This window comes from Geospiza fortis, unplaced genomic scaffold (genome assembly GCF_000277835.1).
Source record: "Geospiza fortis unplaced genomic scaffold, GeoFor_1.0 scaffold192, whole genome shotgun sequence".
In the NCBI taxonomy this organism is placed as follows: domain Eukaryota; kingdom Metazoa; phylum Chordata; class Aves; order Passeriformes; family Thraupidae; genus Geospiza; species Geospiza fortis.
In genome coordinates, this window is record NW_005054315.1 from 9,198,436 (window position 1) to 9,213,990 (window position 15,555).

Genomic DNA, 15,555 nt, shown 5'->3' on the forward strand with positions numbered 1-15,555 from the left:
TCAGCACGTTGTCCGGCAGCATTCTCCAGTGTTGCCATCTCTTTTCATTAGCATCTCTTAAATCCTCTTGGGTAGGATGCCTCCTTACGGCTTGTGAAACGTGACACGATTTACCCCTCGTGTTTCCCTTCCCCCGGCAAATGGGATGGCTCCGATGGTTCGCATAAAGTGGGCAGGGAGGGAATTTAAATGGGTGACAGTCAAACGTATGCAAACATACGTGTTTATTTTATAGGCACACATTCAGGACTGCAAACCTGCTGTGTTCATGCCGTATTCATCCCCCTGCTATGTTCAGTTTTAAGAGTTAGCTTGAAATATGAATGCACTGACAGGAGACATTGGCAGAACCAGTGAATTTTAGGCAGTGGCTCCAGAAGCCTTGCACAGAGCTTATTTGCTGTATAGAAACATGGACACCTGTGCCATGTTAACCATAGTGGCAGCAGAAACAACGTGATGGGACTTGCTTGTCCAGTCAGCTGTAATTTTTAATTTTCTATGTTTTAATTTACAATATTAAATTCAGTATCCACAGCTAGTTTCTCCTGAAAAGTTTCCAATATAAAAATAATTGATCTGCAGAAAATGGTCTGCAGAAAACTTTAGTAAATCTTAGAAAATTGAACTATATTGCTAATAGTCCATAGTTACAGAAGGAAAACTCCGTCTCAATAATTCAGTTTATTTGAATGATTATTTTGGTACTAAAAGGTGCCAGAGACTCAGACATCAAATAGATCAAAGGTAATCATGTGCATTTCATTGTAAAACTATAAATTATACATACATGAATAATGCAATGCTTTATGAAGTGCATGCACATCTAAAGTACCTGTGAAAGATAGAGCATTTGAAATCCTTGGTTGGTCCTGAGGCTACTGGGCTATGCATATAAATTATGTGCATTCTCAGGAGATGTCAGTGCTCATTGACTGTAGAAAATGCAATATGATGTAGCAGAGAGTAAGAAATTTTGAGAAGTGTGCTTTTAAAGGAAGCCCTAGAATTTAAGAACTGTTGATTTAAACTGTAATGAATTCATGAGGGTAAGTTGGTACTGCTGATTGTTTTTTTCAACTCAAGTTTGATCTAATAGCCTTCATACAAAGCTGATTTCCAGATGAGTGTGCCAGAGTCCAGTGTGCAAGTGAATTTGCAAACCTCCAAATCCTTGAAGAAAAGGTTGTGCTTTGTCTTCAAACCATGTTGTTATTTAGAAGTTCCAGGGTCCAGTGTTTGATGTCCATTTGTTGCCATTAGTGGTTGCATCACTGGAGCTGCAGCCTGTCACACAGAGCACACACAAGATACATAATGCACAGCTGAGCCACAACTATTAGCAAGTGATATAACAAGGATCATGTAGGTGGAGGTCAAATCCCAGAATAAATCCCAGAGACTTATCAGGGTTGAACCTGAGAGGCTGTGTGAGGATTTGGAACGTGTCTTAACTAAAATGATGTTAGTGATCCTATGCAGCTTATCACTGCTTCTACAGCAATAAAATGCTGAAAGCTTCAAGAACAACAGTGTTTCAAAAACTACATGAACACATAGGATGCATTATAAAATAATATGTAAAGTCATCTTTTACTTTGTGGTGGTGATACATATTTCACCTTGAAAAGCTCTTCTTTGAATTCTGCCATATTTTTTTTCTGTAGTCCTTTTACTCTAAACAAGCTTTAAGAATACTAAGTGGTATTGTAAACAGCTTGATTTGTCATTATTACTTGATAAACAACTATATTTACTTTGTATCAGGTGTATTAATTCTTGGTTGGTTAACAATTTTGCATTAAGTTAGGTTGGGTTGGCGTATTCTGCCCCAAAAGGGAGCTGCTAGAGTAGCCCAAACATGAACTCTCAGAGCTCTAGAGAGGGAGACTACAGTGATTCAAAGATCCTTCACAGATATTTGACAATCTGCAGAACTCACTTTGATGGCTTAGTGGATAGCTATCAACTTCCTGAATTTGTTATAATTTGTAATATTAAAGTGTGTGTCTGTGTGTTGTTTTTTTTTTTTTTTCTGCTGAGAGGGTGCAAAATTGTCTGAAACCCAGGCCACAGAGCTGCTCAGAGACCTTGACTGCGTCCAGATTGCAGTGAGTGCTGAAAACAGATACTGCTGCTGCCATAGGTGTTCTAGAGTGCTGAAAACCCATGAGAAAGCTATTTGGAGCCCATAATCTACTGATAGCAGGCTCTGGGAAAAGAAGGAAAATAGTTTTTTTCTTGCTTAGTTTGAAGCAGACATGAAAAGGTTTCTCGTTTTTGAGGTGCAGCTGCTCAGCACAATGCAGTTTGCTGCAGACAGGTGAATCGACTTGAGAAATAGGGGAGTTACAGCTGTGAATTGGGTGCCACTCCTTTGAGCCTGGAGTTGGAAGCCCAGTTATTCTCCATATCCCAGTTTGGTTTCAGTCATTTCACATAGGTAGCTTCCTTCTTAGTGCCATATTCCTGCTCACCTGCATTTCTGCATGCCTACTTTAGGAAATCCCCTGGATGGCAGACCTCCTAAAATTTAAATACTGCAGCCTTCATAGCTCTACTTCTAGGTCTTTCATGATGTAGCCCTGATTTTCAAAATTAGGAAATACTTATATGAATCCAAAATTTTCATATGTTACTTGAACTCATACTTATTGTCAAACAACTGGCTGTCTTGTTAAAAATGCTTCTTTTATACCAGACAGTGCCTTTAAAATAGTTTGACACAAAACCTCAGTTGCTATTGGATCCAAAAGGAAGAGGATAAAAGAGCCTGACCACTTACAATTTGAGTAGGGAGTGCTATCATGTATGTAATAATTACCTGTATGTAATTTGTTACATTTTTGGTAGGATAATACATCTGTCTCGTTCAGCTGTAGTTTCAGTCTCAGTGATTTAGGCACTGAAAAGCAATATTCTTGAGTGTGGAATTATTAATCTCTTAGGTAAGTATATTGGGTAGCAAGGAAGAAAAGACTAGGTAAGAAAGCATGTTAAAATTCTGCTTAAGGCATTGGTAAAGATGCCAATCTTTCACAAGCTTGGAGGGATTCAAGTTTTATTTTGCTGGGTGACTAGACTGAGGCTCAGAGGACAATGTGTCTGTCTGTCTGTCTATCTATTCTTTTGTTAAATGACTTTTGAGCTAAATACCTGTTCTAAGTGCCTAACATGGATTTACCAGACTTGTCAGCTTTTAGGTAATCAAGTTTTACCCTCATTGTAATTATTAGCATTAAGTATTCAGAGCAGAGAATGTAGTTTCCAGGTAGGAGCTGTTGTTTATAAAAGGCAGGTGCCAGGGTGGGTGCAGTGCCCGGGGCTGGCAGGGACTGTGGGGCTGATGTGAGCAGCAGCCAGGGCTGCCTGTGCTGGACACAAATGGCTCCAGCCAGCTCCAGCTCATCCCCTGTGGCCAAGAGGGTGGCACCTTAGGGAAAAAGCACTTAAGAAAGTGTAGGATGCCACATAGGCCGTGTGAGGGGACTAAGGGGAAAAGAAAGGGTGAAAACCATCTCTGCAGAAAGCAAGGTCAGAGAAGAAGGAGCAGAGGAGGTGGTGTTGTGGGCGCTGGAGCAGGATTCCCCTGCAAGTCTTGGAGGGCTCCATGATGGAGCAGACATCCACTGTGGAGGACCCTTTGGTGGAGCCATTCCTGAAGCAGACTGCAGCCAGTGAAGAGGAGCCTGTGCAGGAACAGGTTCCCCTGACAAGGACTGTGGTCTGTGGAGGACCCACAGTGGAGCAGGTTTGTCCTGCAGGATGGCAGCCTGTGGAGTGAACCCGCCCTGGAGCAGGTTGTGAAGGACTGCAGCCTGCAGTAAGGACCCACACTGGGTCAGGGGCACAGTGTGAGGAGTGGCAAGGAGGAAACATTATGGACTGACTGCAGCCTCCTATTCCCAGCCCCTGTGCTGCTGGGTAGGGTAGAGAAGCTGGAGGAGTCAGGAATGTAGGAGTAAAGTTGAATCTGGGGAACATGAGTGGTAGTGTTTTTTCTTCGTTTCCCACCATCCAACTCCATTTTAATTTGTACTAAATTGAATTTTTCCCAGTTTGAGCCCATTTTGCCTGTGATGACAATTGGTCTTGCAGTGTCCTTTTTGTTCCTGTTTTTTCCTCTTGACCCGTGATGAGCTTTCTCCCACTGGGCTACTGAGGAGGGGAAGTGCAATAGCAGCTGTGTGGGCATCTGCCAGCCAGCCAAGGCCAACCTACTGTTCTACCTGGTTTTAAATGTGAAGCTGAGCTCTACTCACTTCTTAAAACTGCCTTGTGAGAACCAGTGCTTAGTGGCAGTTTGGGGATTGCAGGTCCCAGATGGTTGGAGCTGTCTCTCTGTGTCCTTGCAGAAGCTGTTTGTGGAGCCTTTTGACTCTTCAGGACTTTCCTGCTGGCTGACTCCTGTTAAGCTGCTCCTTAGTTAATTACTTGCCATATTTTGGATCCAATGTTGAAATGTCAGTCTCCTCCCTAGACTATTAAAAACATTTATCATTAGGGTTCTTAGAGACCTGTAAGGAACAAATATTTCTTCTTCATCAGATAGTAATTTGTCAGAACTTTATGGGCTTTATGCAGTGCCAAACCGTGTTGCTTCAGGAGGTCTCAGCACCTGCACTGTACCCAAATTAACTCACTGTTTATTTCTATCTGTCCTGTGTTCAGTCTCTCTACCACATCTGGACACATGTGATGCACTTTCATCCACTCTTCCTACCTCCTTCCAAAAATATATTAATGTATTTGATTGCTTAATAGTAGAGTTGTAGTTCTGTGAAATTTTTCCCCCTCCTTTCCTCCAGTATAGTGCAGAATAAGAGTTCAGACCATGCTGTATATTAGACGTGAATTTTACAGCTGAGATAATTGTAAGGGATCTGATATGAGCTGAAATTTTACTTACATATTTTTATTTTATAACTTTATAGTCTTCACCTTTTAGGGTGATCAGGCCCCATTTTCCTTTCTCTCCCTTTTCCAGGTCTTTAATCATTCTTGCCACACTGTTATTCTGCTTTATCTTTCTGATTCAGAGAAGGACTTGGAGTGTTCCAGATAAGTCTGCACTGTTGTTTGATGGAGCAGTTTTAGTGGTTTTTGTGTCATTAACATGTTCCATGTATACATTGTCAGTTGTGTCAGCAAGGCTGCCCTGCAGTGAGCACGCTCTTTCATAAGCTGTACCTGTGTCCTAAGTTCATAAATTGGTTTGGGTTGGAAGGGACCATAAGGACCATGTACTTCCAACCCCTCTTCCACCAGACCAGTTTGCTCAAAGCCTCATCCAACCTGGCCTTGGACACGTGCAGGGGTGGGGCATCCACAGCTTCTCTGGGCAACATGGTCCAGTGTTTCAACACCATCATCGTGAAGAATTTCTTCCTAATATTTAATCCAAAACTACCCTTTCAGGTTCCCTTTCTGAGTGCATATGTTTCATTTGGAAGCATGTAGGGCAGTAGTTTGCATGCTTTTCACCTGTATTCATGGGTTCCATTTGCCTGTGTTGCACATCACTTTATCAAATTGAGAAATTGCTGTAGTTGATGTTGGCCACCCTGAGGTTCCCTGCAGTCCTTTTGTTTCTCGTGCCTGTACAATTTTTTGCATTAGCATCAGCATTATTAACAGCAGGTTTTCCTATGGAGCCCTGAGGAATACTGTTATTAAACTTCTGTAGTGGTGAAGGTGACTATTTAGTCCTGTTCTTGCTTTCTGTCTTCTTGTTTTTTTTAGTTCAATATAGTGTTTGACTTCATATGCTATTAATTTTTTTTTCTTTTTTAGTGGCATAGCTTTTGAAAGCCTGAATAAGGTTTCCTGTATTCAGTGCTCCACTGGCATACTCAAGCCTTTCAGGAGGTTTGGAGTATCTAATTCCAATATCTGTTAAAAGTGTTTAATTCCAGATTAGTAATATCCAATTTCAGCCATTTCAGTTTTAAGTATAAAGAAATGCTGTACTTCATGTTTTTTTAACCAGACTTTTGGGAACTGATGCACAAATGCATCTGGAAATCCATGTACCACACCTACAGCATTTGAAACATAGAAAGGCATTGTTCACTCATCTCCAGTTTCAGCAGCAATGTGTCTTTTCAGTGAGGGAATCCATGGTGTTGGTAGCAAATTATTTACATCACCCCAAGACTTCAGAAGGGTTTCATTATCTCATGCTTTTATTGTTTTAACAGTTTTATTTTTTTAACAGAGTTGCTTACTTTGTTGGAGGTTATAAACCAGCAGGTTTATAAACCAGGTGACCTTTGTTTTTAAGAACTGCTGTAGGTAGACATCAATCTGATTGTGAATCACCAGAACTGATAAGTGGAACTGTTAAGTGTCAGAACTAGTCAAGAGCTTCACTCAGTGCTAAATTTGCTCTGAAATTACAACTTTAGAAAAAAGGTTAATGCCTTGTTACTTATGAATAATTCTTCCCACTATCAAGCTTTTAAAACTGAATTTTGTTTTTTAACATAAATTATCTGCACTTTAGAAGTTAATTCTTCTGAGTGAACATTCCAATCTGAGAGTGGGTTGAAAGAATTGAATTTTTTCATACCAATGTGTAATACAAAAGCCCATTTTTTTCCCAGTTAAAACTTCAGTTAATCAGCATGAACCAGGCTTAGTTTAAGGTGTGACACAGACATTGACTGATTTAAATGGAGGCAAAATTAATAATAAACATTTTGAATATTAAGTGATACCAAGGCTGTTTCTAGAGTAATTTCATTATTTCTGGATGAAAAGAAATCCACTTTAAAATATATTAAATAATTTTAAAATATATTAAATTATTTTAAAAGCTGTATATTATTTTCTTTAATTGTCTGGAAATTGAGTGGGAGGGTAAATCAGGTATCTGGTTTTTAAGAAAGTGGGTGCATAATATTCTAACCATGGGTAATAACCTGAATGACTCAAGTCACAACGTTTCTGAAAGATCTGTATTTCATTTGGCGTTGAAGGTGGATCTTGTGTGGTCAGTGAGATAGAGGATTATAGGTGAAAAATGGACATGACCTAGTGCGAGGGAGTTAATTGATCCTGAGTGAATTTATTTCATTCTAGTCATAATTCAAACAAACAAGATTCCTGAATGGAGTTTGTAAACCTTTTTTTTCCTTTTTTAAAAATTCACGTCTTTCACTGAGAGTCTTTCAGTCCTTCATTTGTAAGATACTTGTCTTGAGTGTTAAAACTCATTTTGTAAGTAGTAGATATGATATGAATTTGGAAAGGCATTGAAGATCAAATCTGGAAAGAAATTCAGACAAATATTTTAAAACTTGTAGGATTTGAGCTGCTAAATACCTTAACAGAGTCTGTTTTGAACCACTGTAATAAAACCCCCTAGTGTGTGTTTACTGCAGAGTTTTAATAATACAGAATTATAGCATGGCCTGAATTAAACTAATGGGTAAATGTCATTAATTATCTGCTTGGTTGATACGGATTTTTGGAATAAAAATCTAATAATAAAATAGATAAAATTAGCCCAAGGGAATCAGTGTAAAGTGGAATAGGTTGTCCTAGCACATGTATTACCTGGCTTTTTTTGGTTGACTTTCTCACTCACTTTCTTTTAATGAGATTTTAAATACAATTCCATTATGAATAATAGGTATGGTAGTGTAGGTGGTCCATAAAGTCCAGAGACTAAAAGAATATGATGTCACGTAACCCTTTTTCTTTGGTCATGATGAATCTTTGCTAACATGCTAACACATTATTTTCTGTCTACTAAATACATCAAATATCAAATAAAGCAAATAAATCAAGAAACACATCATATGTGTGTGTAAATATCCCTGACAGTCCTTCAAATGGTTGAAATTGCTTTTTGCTGTCCTACTGTTTTAATAAAGAACTCTTTTTGACTACTGAGCACATTCCTTTTGAAATTTTCATTTTTTTTTCCCATTTCAGCTGTCATTTAGATGTTGATATGTAAAGCAAAATGGCAAAAATCAACACCCAGCACTCCTATCCTGGTGTACACAGCCTGTCTGTCAGAACTGCTGATGAAGATATCGAAAGGATTGAAAATGGCTATATCAGGTAATATTTTCCTTTCATCACAGTCAAGAGGACAGATTGCTGCAAAGGTTGTGGAACTCCTGTAACTCTGGCAATGGAAGGTAGAATTATGGGAATATTGTGTTGTGGTATTGTTGGCCCAGTGCACTTTACAAATTTGACAACATCTATCCAAAGTATAGAAAAGACGGACACAGGGAGGTTGTCATGGTTTCCAGTTTTGGAACCAGGAGCTGTATTACCTCAGGAAAAAAACCCATTTTCACATCAGTGGGAATTGCACTAACTCATTCAAGAGAAACCTCTTTCTCAAATCACCACACAGATAGCACACAGGGTCTGTGCTTCCAACAGAGTATGTAGGATTTGGTCAAGAAGAAGATGCTTTGAGCACCATGCAGTGAGAATCCTTGGGAATGTTTGTTTTTCCTAAAGCAGCCTCTACAAATTGCCTATTCCTGTGATAGGGAAAATCTGTAGTGTATAAAGAGTATCAGCTTTTTTGTGCTGCATTTTCAGAATGTCCCACTGTACAGAGGAAATATAATAGTTTCTTTACATGTACCTTTTTCTAGTTTTGATAGTTTTAAAGTGGCCGTTTGAAACGTGCCAGTGAGCTTGCACTTACCTATTGCACAGTAGCAGTCATTCCTCTAGACTGGGCAAAGCCTGCTGGGCCTGTGGAAAGATACCTGATGATCCATAGCATCTCTAAAAGCTGGAAAAATTTTCTGCTTTTGGCTTGTTATGGCCAGCCACCTCCTCTGTGGATCTTGTCAGGCTGTCTCTTGCTGTTCAAATGCACACCCAGACTAGGGCACCCAGAATCCTGATGGGCTGATGGGACTCCCTGCATTATGGTGATTTTTGGATTGCATCTCCCTAGCAGCTGCTATGGATGCTCTGTTTGAATTGGTCTTTTTTTTCTTCTTGATTTGCTTACATGATACCTGCTGTCACATAGATGTACGTACAGTAGTGAAAATGGATCTGATTTGTTCTGCACAGTAAGGCTTGCTTGCTGTTGTTGCACTACTCCATGGTCTGCTTAGGGAGCTTTAAGAGCCCTGTCCCTTTCCTTCCGTTAACAGTAGTGTGTTAGAAAAAGTGAAAACACAGATTGAAATGAGCCTCTTCCTTTCCTTTTTTTTAGTGTCCTATTTGTAGTGGATGTCAGTGATTGGCAGCTCTCAGAATGGAATTGCTGGCTGGGATGTGAGAGTGGGGTTATAAAGGTTTAAATGTAGAATTAAATCCCTGCGGTCATCTGCAATTTCAGAGGCAATGACTGACAGATAGAGGGACTGAAATATGAATTGCACTTTATCATCATGGTGATGGTCTTGAAGAGGCATTTTTTTAAAGGAAAGTTTGATATTATCAGCATTAATTGCAGGACTTCAGAGATGGGTAAGAAGATACAGTCTTGCTCTGTAAAAGAGATCTCACATTTAAGATTTTTGGATTCTTCAAATGAGTACTGCTAAGTATATACAATACCTTTATAATACCTTTAAAATATTTTGTGTTTTTTTTAAATTCACATTTGCTTTAGAATATGTCTGTACCAAAAGACAGAAACCATCCAGGATTTTAAGTTTTCTCTATCTTACATCAAAATACGCAACTATCGATATTGGTGGAAAAAGCGCACTAGAGTAGCAGCATTTCTTCTTTGCCTTTGCTTTCCTCCAGCTCCTATTTGCTATAGTTCAACAGAGCAATTAAACATATTACTTAGTTCTTAATAAAGTCAGTGGGTGTTAAATTTATGCTTAATGCTAAGGATGTGCTTAAGCATTTTCTGCTGTGAAATGAGGTGTCACCAAGAAAAAGCATTCACTGCAACAGTTAACAGAAAGCTGCTACTGATCTTTAAAATGCTGTGCTTGTTCATGCTGCAGTGATTCATGTGCCCATATTCTTACTCTGTAGTGTGTTATAAAGTTGGTTCATTTTGTTAAAAATCAAAAAAACCCCAAAAAATAACAAATGAATCTCCATTTTTAAAACTCAGCCTCTGTAAAGAAACAGTTCAAATAGGAGAGGCAGCACATCAGCTTATAGACACAGGCTGGCTATCTAAAGTTGAAAGTAGGATTCAGCTGTGCCCTGTAGACATCTGGATTTCAGTGTATTTATGTGAGCAGGTGCCTACATTCCCGCTGTCCTGAGTAGAGATGTAGTCAGTACTGGTGGTCAGCAGCACCCAGGGAACTGCTCTGCTTACTCTCAAATTCAGAAACTCTCCAGGCTCCTTTGGCTCTCTTGATTATGAGAGGTATTTAGTTGCCTAAAATAGGCATCTAATGCTATTTGAGATACTATAGAGTATTTGAAGCATTTAGCTGGCACTAGTGGATGTGAGGAGAGAGCTGTGTGCTCTGGAGATGTCCAGTAAAGTATTCTGAGGTGTTACAGATTGTACCAGACTCTATTCTGAAGCAGCTGAATCAAGCCCTGAGATGGCCATTGGCTATGACGGGAACTTAGATATTTCTTAGGCACTGCCATTAACAATATTAGAATTCATTGCTAAGATCGCACAAAATGTGTATTACTCGGTAAATGGGAATAAAATACTTAAAACCAGTCATGGTAGTGCAGTCTAAAACACTAACTAGTCCAGTATCCTTTCTCCAGTAGGTCTGTAGGCAATTTCTCCAGGAAATACTAAAAAAGGTGGACAAACTCTACTATTCTCTCAGCATTCAGCTCAAGAGAGTTCTTGGGCTGAGTGTGGGCTCTGTGTATCTGGTAATCTGTGATGAATGCCTGTTCCACGAGTTTGTTCATTGTCCCTTGGAAGGATGTTAACTTTGGCAACCACAATATTCTCAGCACTGGCAACACAAACTAGGTTATAAAAGTTTTTCAATACTAAATGGTGTTCTGTTAATGGAGGAGAAGTAGAAAACAGTTTACAAGCTGAGAATCCTGGGACTGTCAGTATCTATTTTAGCATTGTTCTTTGGGTAGAAATAATAAAGTTTTAGTTCTTTATTTGTTAGTTTTTCAGCTGTGATTGCACATAAAATTGAGCTGCTGATCATCCTTTTGTGGGCATTCACAATGCTGCTGCCAGCTCTTATGAAGATACTGCAAGTATCATTTTTGTCAGTGTTTTCCTGGCAATATAGATGAACAGACCCATGTGAGAGTTCTTGTTTCCATTGCAAAGGGGCAAGAAAGTGATTCTTAATGGACGTAAAAAAGTCTTGTAAAAGTGAATACTAAAGACTGAAAAACATAGAGAAAAACAAGGAGTACTATAAAAAAAATCTGGAGTGAACCCTTATAAAGTCCAGCTTCCAGTGAAGTCAATTTCAAAACTCTGTTTCTGAAAGATGAGGCTAAAATTTAATCTTTTTTTCGTCAAATGCTAATTTTTTAAGTACTAATAAGTCGTCTTTAGCTTCTGAGCTTGCTGGAATGTATGGCAGAGCTTCCTCTGACTTCAGTTTGTATTGGACGACTCCAGAAGAATAGGAGCACAGGCTTAGCAATAAGGTTATCAAATGCTGTATTACTAGGGAGAGGACAATGTGCTGGACTGTTTGCTGATGCAATGGTGGAGACAACCAGATGGGGAAAGTCTGGTGAAGGCTGCATGGAATTCCTTAAAAAACCCATTTTGTTTCTGCAGAACCCATTCACTGCGTGAGGATGCATCTTCAGAGCTGCAGGGAGTCATTTCTGTGGAGGGAGGACATGTACCTGAATCCCAGGCGAGCTCCTTCACTGGCAGGGGAGCAATGGCAAGGTAACATACTAGCTAATAGAATGTTAACTAACTAATAGAATTTCCAGTATTAAGTTCAATGTACTGGAAGAGACTGGTCACAATTTGGAGGTAAAGAAGAGCCATTGTTTTCCAAAGAAAATGGATGGAGTCCAGCTGAAGAATGTCTATAAGAGGTAACAGAAGTTGCCTTTGACCTTGATTTATCACTTACTTATTGCTAATAAAAGTCTTAGAGTCTGAGAGAGGCTGAATAAGCCCAAAGAAATTTTTCAAATATAAAAGAATAGATTATTTTTACGTGACTGTATCTGGAAATACATTGAATGCTGGGGAAATGCATTGAGTTGTGAGGCCAGACTTTAAAATAAATGTGTGTTTGGTTCTGATAGCTGATGCAGTGTTTGCTTCCTGTCAAATAAAACATAATGATTGTCTCCTTTTGGTAGATGGCTCTGGAAAGGCAGGAGACAGGGAGTCTTTGTGTTTTGAGTGCAAGAATTTCTCTCAGATTTTAGAATCCAGTTATGTTTATAATGATTTGGAGCCCTAGTCAGCAAGATTGAAGCCGACCATTGTCTTAAGTTGTTTGTATTACTGGGACTTAAATATAAACCTGAAGTGGAGCTTCAGAACTTTTTTGTGTCTGCTTTGTGTCTGAGACTGCAGGGCTCTGCCTTCAGATACCATTGTTCCACATAACACAGACCACAGTCACATTAAGCACAGTGTATTTCAAAGAGCAAAGAAAAGAATTACTGAAAAACTAGGGTAATTTAAAGAGTATTGTTCACAATTCATTATTTTGGATAGTGGAGAATAAACTTGGATTTTCCTGCTTGGTTTTCAGATAATGACACCACCAGATGCAGGTAACAAAGTCTGCAAGAAGTTGAGTTTAGATGAGAAAAGATTATAGTTGTGTGTTTTGTGTAAACGTAATGCACATGAATATGTAATTTCGTACTGAGAGCTTCCTTTTTAATCTTTGTTTATAATTTCTTTACCCTTTTTCAGGATAGATTGAATGACATGTGTGTGTAGCTACAGTTATGTATGCTCTGAATATGCATGGCAGTTTGTGATGTAATGTAAACATGAATGCCTAGCAATTTAAATATTAGGGTAACACAATAAGACTCTTGAATGGAAATTCTCAAGGATCTAAGACAACTGCATCTGATGGACTTCACTGACTATCTCACTTCGAGATGCAAAGGCTCCCACTCAGCAAGAATATTCTGTTGCTCCTGCAGTGGGGATACAGCAGAATAAGAACTGATGTGTGAGATATTTTCCTGATCCACCGCAGAAGGTGATCTACGAAATTGTGGCAAGTGACTGGCTTCATACAGTTACTCCATCAAGTTTAATTTCATCACAGATGGCGAAGAATCCTGGCTGGTGTTTGTGGGGATGTTTTAAGCCACCTCATGTTTCTGTCTGGTTCAGTCCATTTTGTGTGTGTGTTCCATGCAGGCTGTCACGGTTTGTGTTATCCATGAGGTCGTGGGCCACAAGGCACTCACACCGTGAGGACCAAAGGCCTGACTCTTTCCTGGAGCGGATCCGGGGCCCAGAGCTCGTGGAGGTGTCCACCAGGCAGAGCAACATCCGCTCCTTCCTGGGTGCCCGGGAGCGGCCCGGGGGAGCCAACAGGTAAGAAGACACATTTGTACTTGAAGATGGCTGAGGTTATCATGTTTTCTTGGTAATTAGGATGTAAGTTGTATTTTAAGAAGAGAGTAAGGAGCTTAGGGTGGGAGATTAACAGAGTATCTAATGCTGCTCAGGAATTTTCACATAACTAAAGTATTGCACTTTCAACAGATTTTCTTCCTCAAACACACTGTGACCAAAATCTTAAAGGATTTTGATCATGCAGAGTGATTTCTCAGAACTGGAATTTTATCATATGCAACTTGATGTTGCTAAACTGCTCTCTACTGCGGAGAATGCAATTTCTATCTCAAGAATCTAGGATGTTTCTACTTTCGGCTTTTCAGGATCTTAATGTACATTATCTCCAAGTGTTAGCAAACTCTTAAGAAGCAGTTGTGCAAAATGTGTAATTGCTTTGTTATATCTACTCAGAAGTCCATGTGATAACATTACAGAAAGCTTCTGATGCGGAAATGACAAAATCATTTGGATGCTGACTTCACTTATTAGCACATATGCAGTCTTTGTTATGGAAGGCAGGTTTAGTCTTAATTTTAGTCTTAATTTTTTTCCAGTAAAACAAAAGAGAAACCTTTATATGTTTACAGTTCTTTGACTTGATGAATTGTTATTACTCTATAAACGTTATGATACGGTGTTTTAAATTTAACTCCAGGTAAAATGGGAAAATGAAATCTCAAGACAAAAGCTGTCTTTCTGTTTGGCGTTAGGCTTTGAAGCAGAGACTCCTATATTTTTTTGCATAATTAGAGTGGTAGGTAAGCAAGTACTTAGTTTCAAAAATCTCAGCAGACAATTCAGATTAAAGCAAAAACCTTTGAATATCTGTGCATTACACAGGTTACTTTGATTTGTTGTAGTCCAGCACAGCCTTATTATCTTCACTTGATCTGCTTCTTAGAAATTCATCTCGAGCATATTTTATTGAATTAGCCAGACTGTTGCCTGATTTCTCAGGTGTCTGGATCAGTAGCAACTGCAGATGGGAAGTAATTAGAGAGAACAACATTGAGCATAGGCCAACAAACCTCTGCATAAGGCTATTCGAAATTAATTTGAGGGCACCCATCCTTGCCTTCTCACTTTTATGCTGGTGGACAGGAACTCTCAGTTGTTGGATCATGAAGGCTTAATTCTGCAGTAGTGGGTAGGTATGGTCATTACTTATCCACAAGCCTTGACACTGCATCTGTGAAGAGGACTTGAAAGGATTGAAGAAAGCTTAAAATAGTAGCCCAATGAGTACAGGGCTAAAAGTAGTGAGGTGCATCTTGCCATGCGCTAATACGCCTAAGAACAGGCTTCAGACATCAGATGTGGTCACAAATGTGTATGCCAGGCACATGACAGAAAGGAACTGGTGCCTTGAAGCAGTTATGCAAAGGGGCTTATCACAACAGTCAAAATTGACCTTGCTAATCTTATCAGTGCCTATGTGAGAAGCTCGTGAGTCCGTCTGTCGTGTCGGCAAACACGTGCATGAAGCACCAGCAGCCTTTACTGACACTCTGTAATGTGTTTTATTTAACTTGCTTGCAGTCACTGGCCCTTGGCCAGGTTCAATGTCAACTTCAGCAACAACACTAATGAAGAGTAAGTACTGTTAACTCCAAAGACCTTTCTACTACCAGCACCTTCTCTTTTTCCCTATCCAGCCTAGTAACATTTGTAGTATAAACTCCTTAGTTCTTGCTAAGCCTTTCCTAAGAGTTTTATTATAGAGAAAGGTCTAGTTTTCTTAGTATGAAAAGCATCCTTTGTGCTCCCTGTGAACTTCTTTTTGTCTGAAGTTACCCCTTCCTCTTGAGGAGTGAATTTGACTAAGCATTTAGTCCCTACCTTCTATAGTTCACCTGGCTGATTTTACTGCATTACCAATTGATGCATTCATTTTTCAGTTTTTAAATGAGATTCATGTGTAAATTTTCTAATAGTGGTTTTCCTCTTTTAACACACTGATCCCTTTTTTGCAAATCAAGTGTCCCAAAAATTTCAGGTTGTCAAATGAGAAGTGGATACTGATGAAGGCACCAAAACCCATTTATATGTCCATCTTTTAAAAATGTGTGTTTCAGTTC

The 15,555-nt window shown here is 39.3% G+C and overlaps 1 protein-coding gene across 3 annotated transcripts in view; it reads left to right on the forward strand.

The window, feature by feature from the left end:
* Nucleotides 1-15,555, forward strand: part of CNGA3 (cyclic nucleotide gated channel subunit alpha 3) — a 30,561-nt gene that overhangs the window by 1,248 nt on the left and 13,758 nt on the right. For 2 of the 3 annotated variants that reach the window (XM_031056207.1, XM_031056208.1), the window contains exons 2-4: nucleotides 7,942-8,073; nucleotides 11,699-11,815; nucleotides 13,274-13,453. In XM_031056207.1, the coding sequence (XP_030912067.1) occupies nucleotides 7,973-8,073; nucleotides 11,699-11,815; nucleotides 13,274-13,453 (398 nt within the window). In that variant the 5' untranslated portion in view covers nucleotides 7,942-7,972. Of the gene's footprint in view, nucleotides 1-7,941; nucleotides 8,074-11,698; nucleotides 11,816-13,273; nucleotides 13,454-15,016; nucleotides 15,071-15,555 lie in introns of all 3 variants that reach the window. The other variant, XM_005420012.2, reaches the window with a different exon arrangement.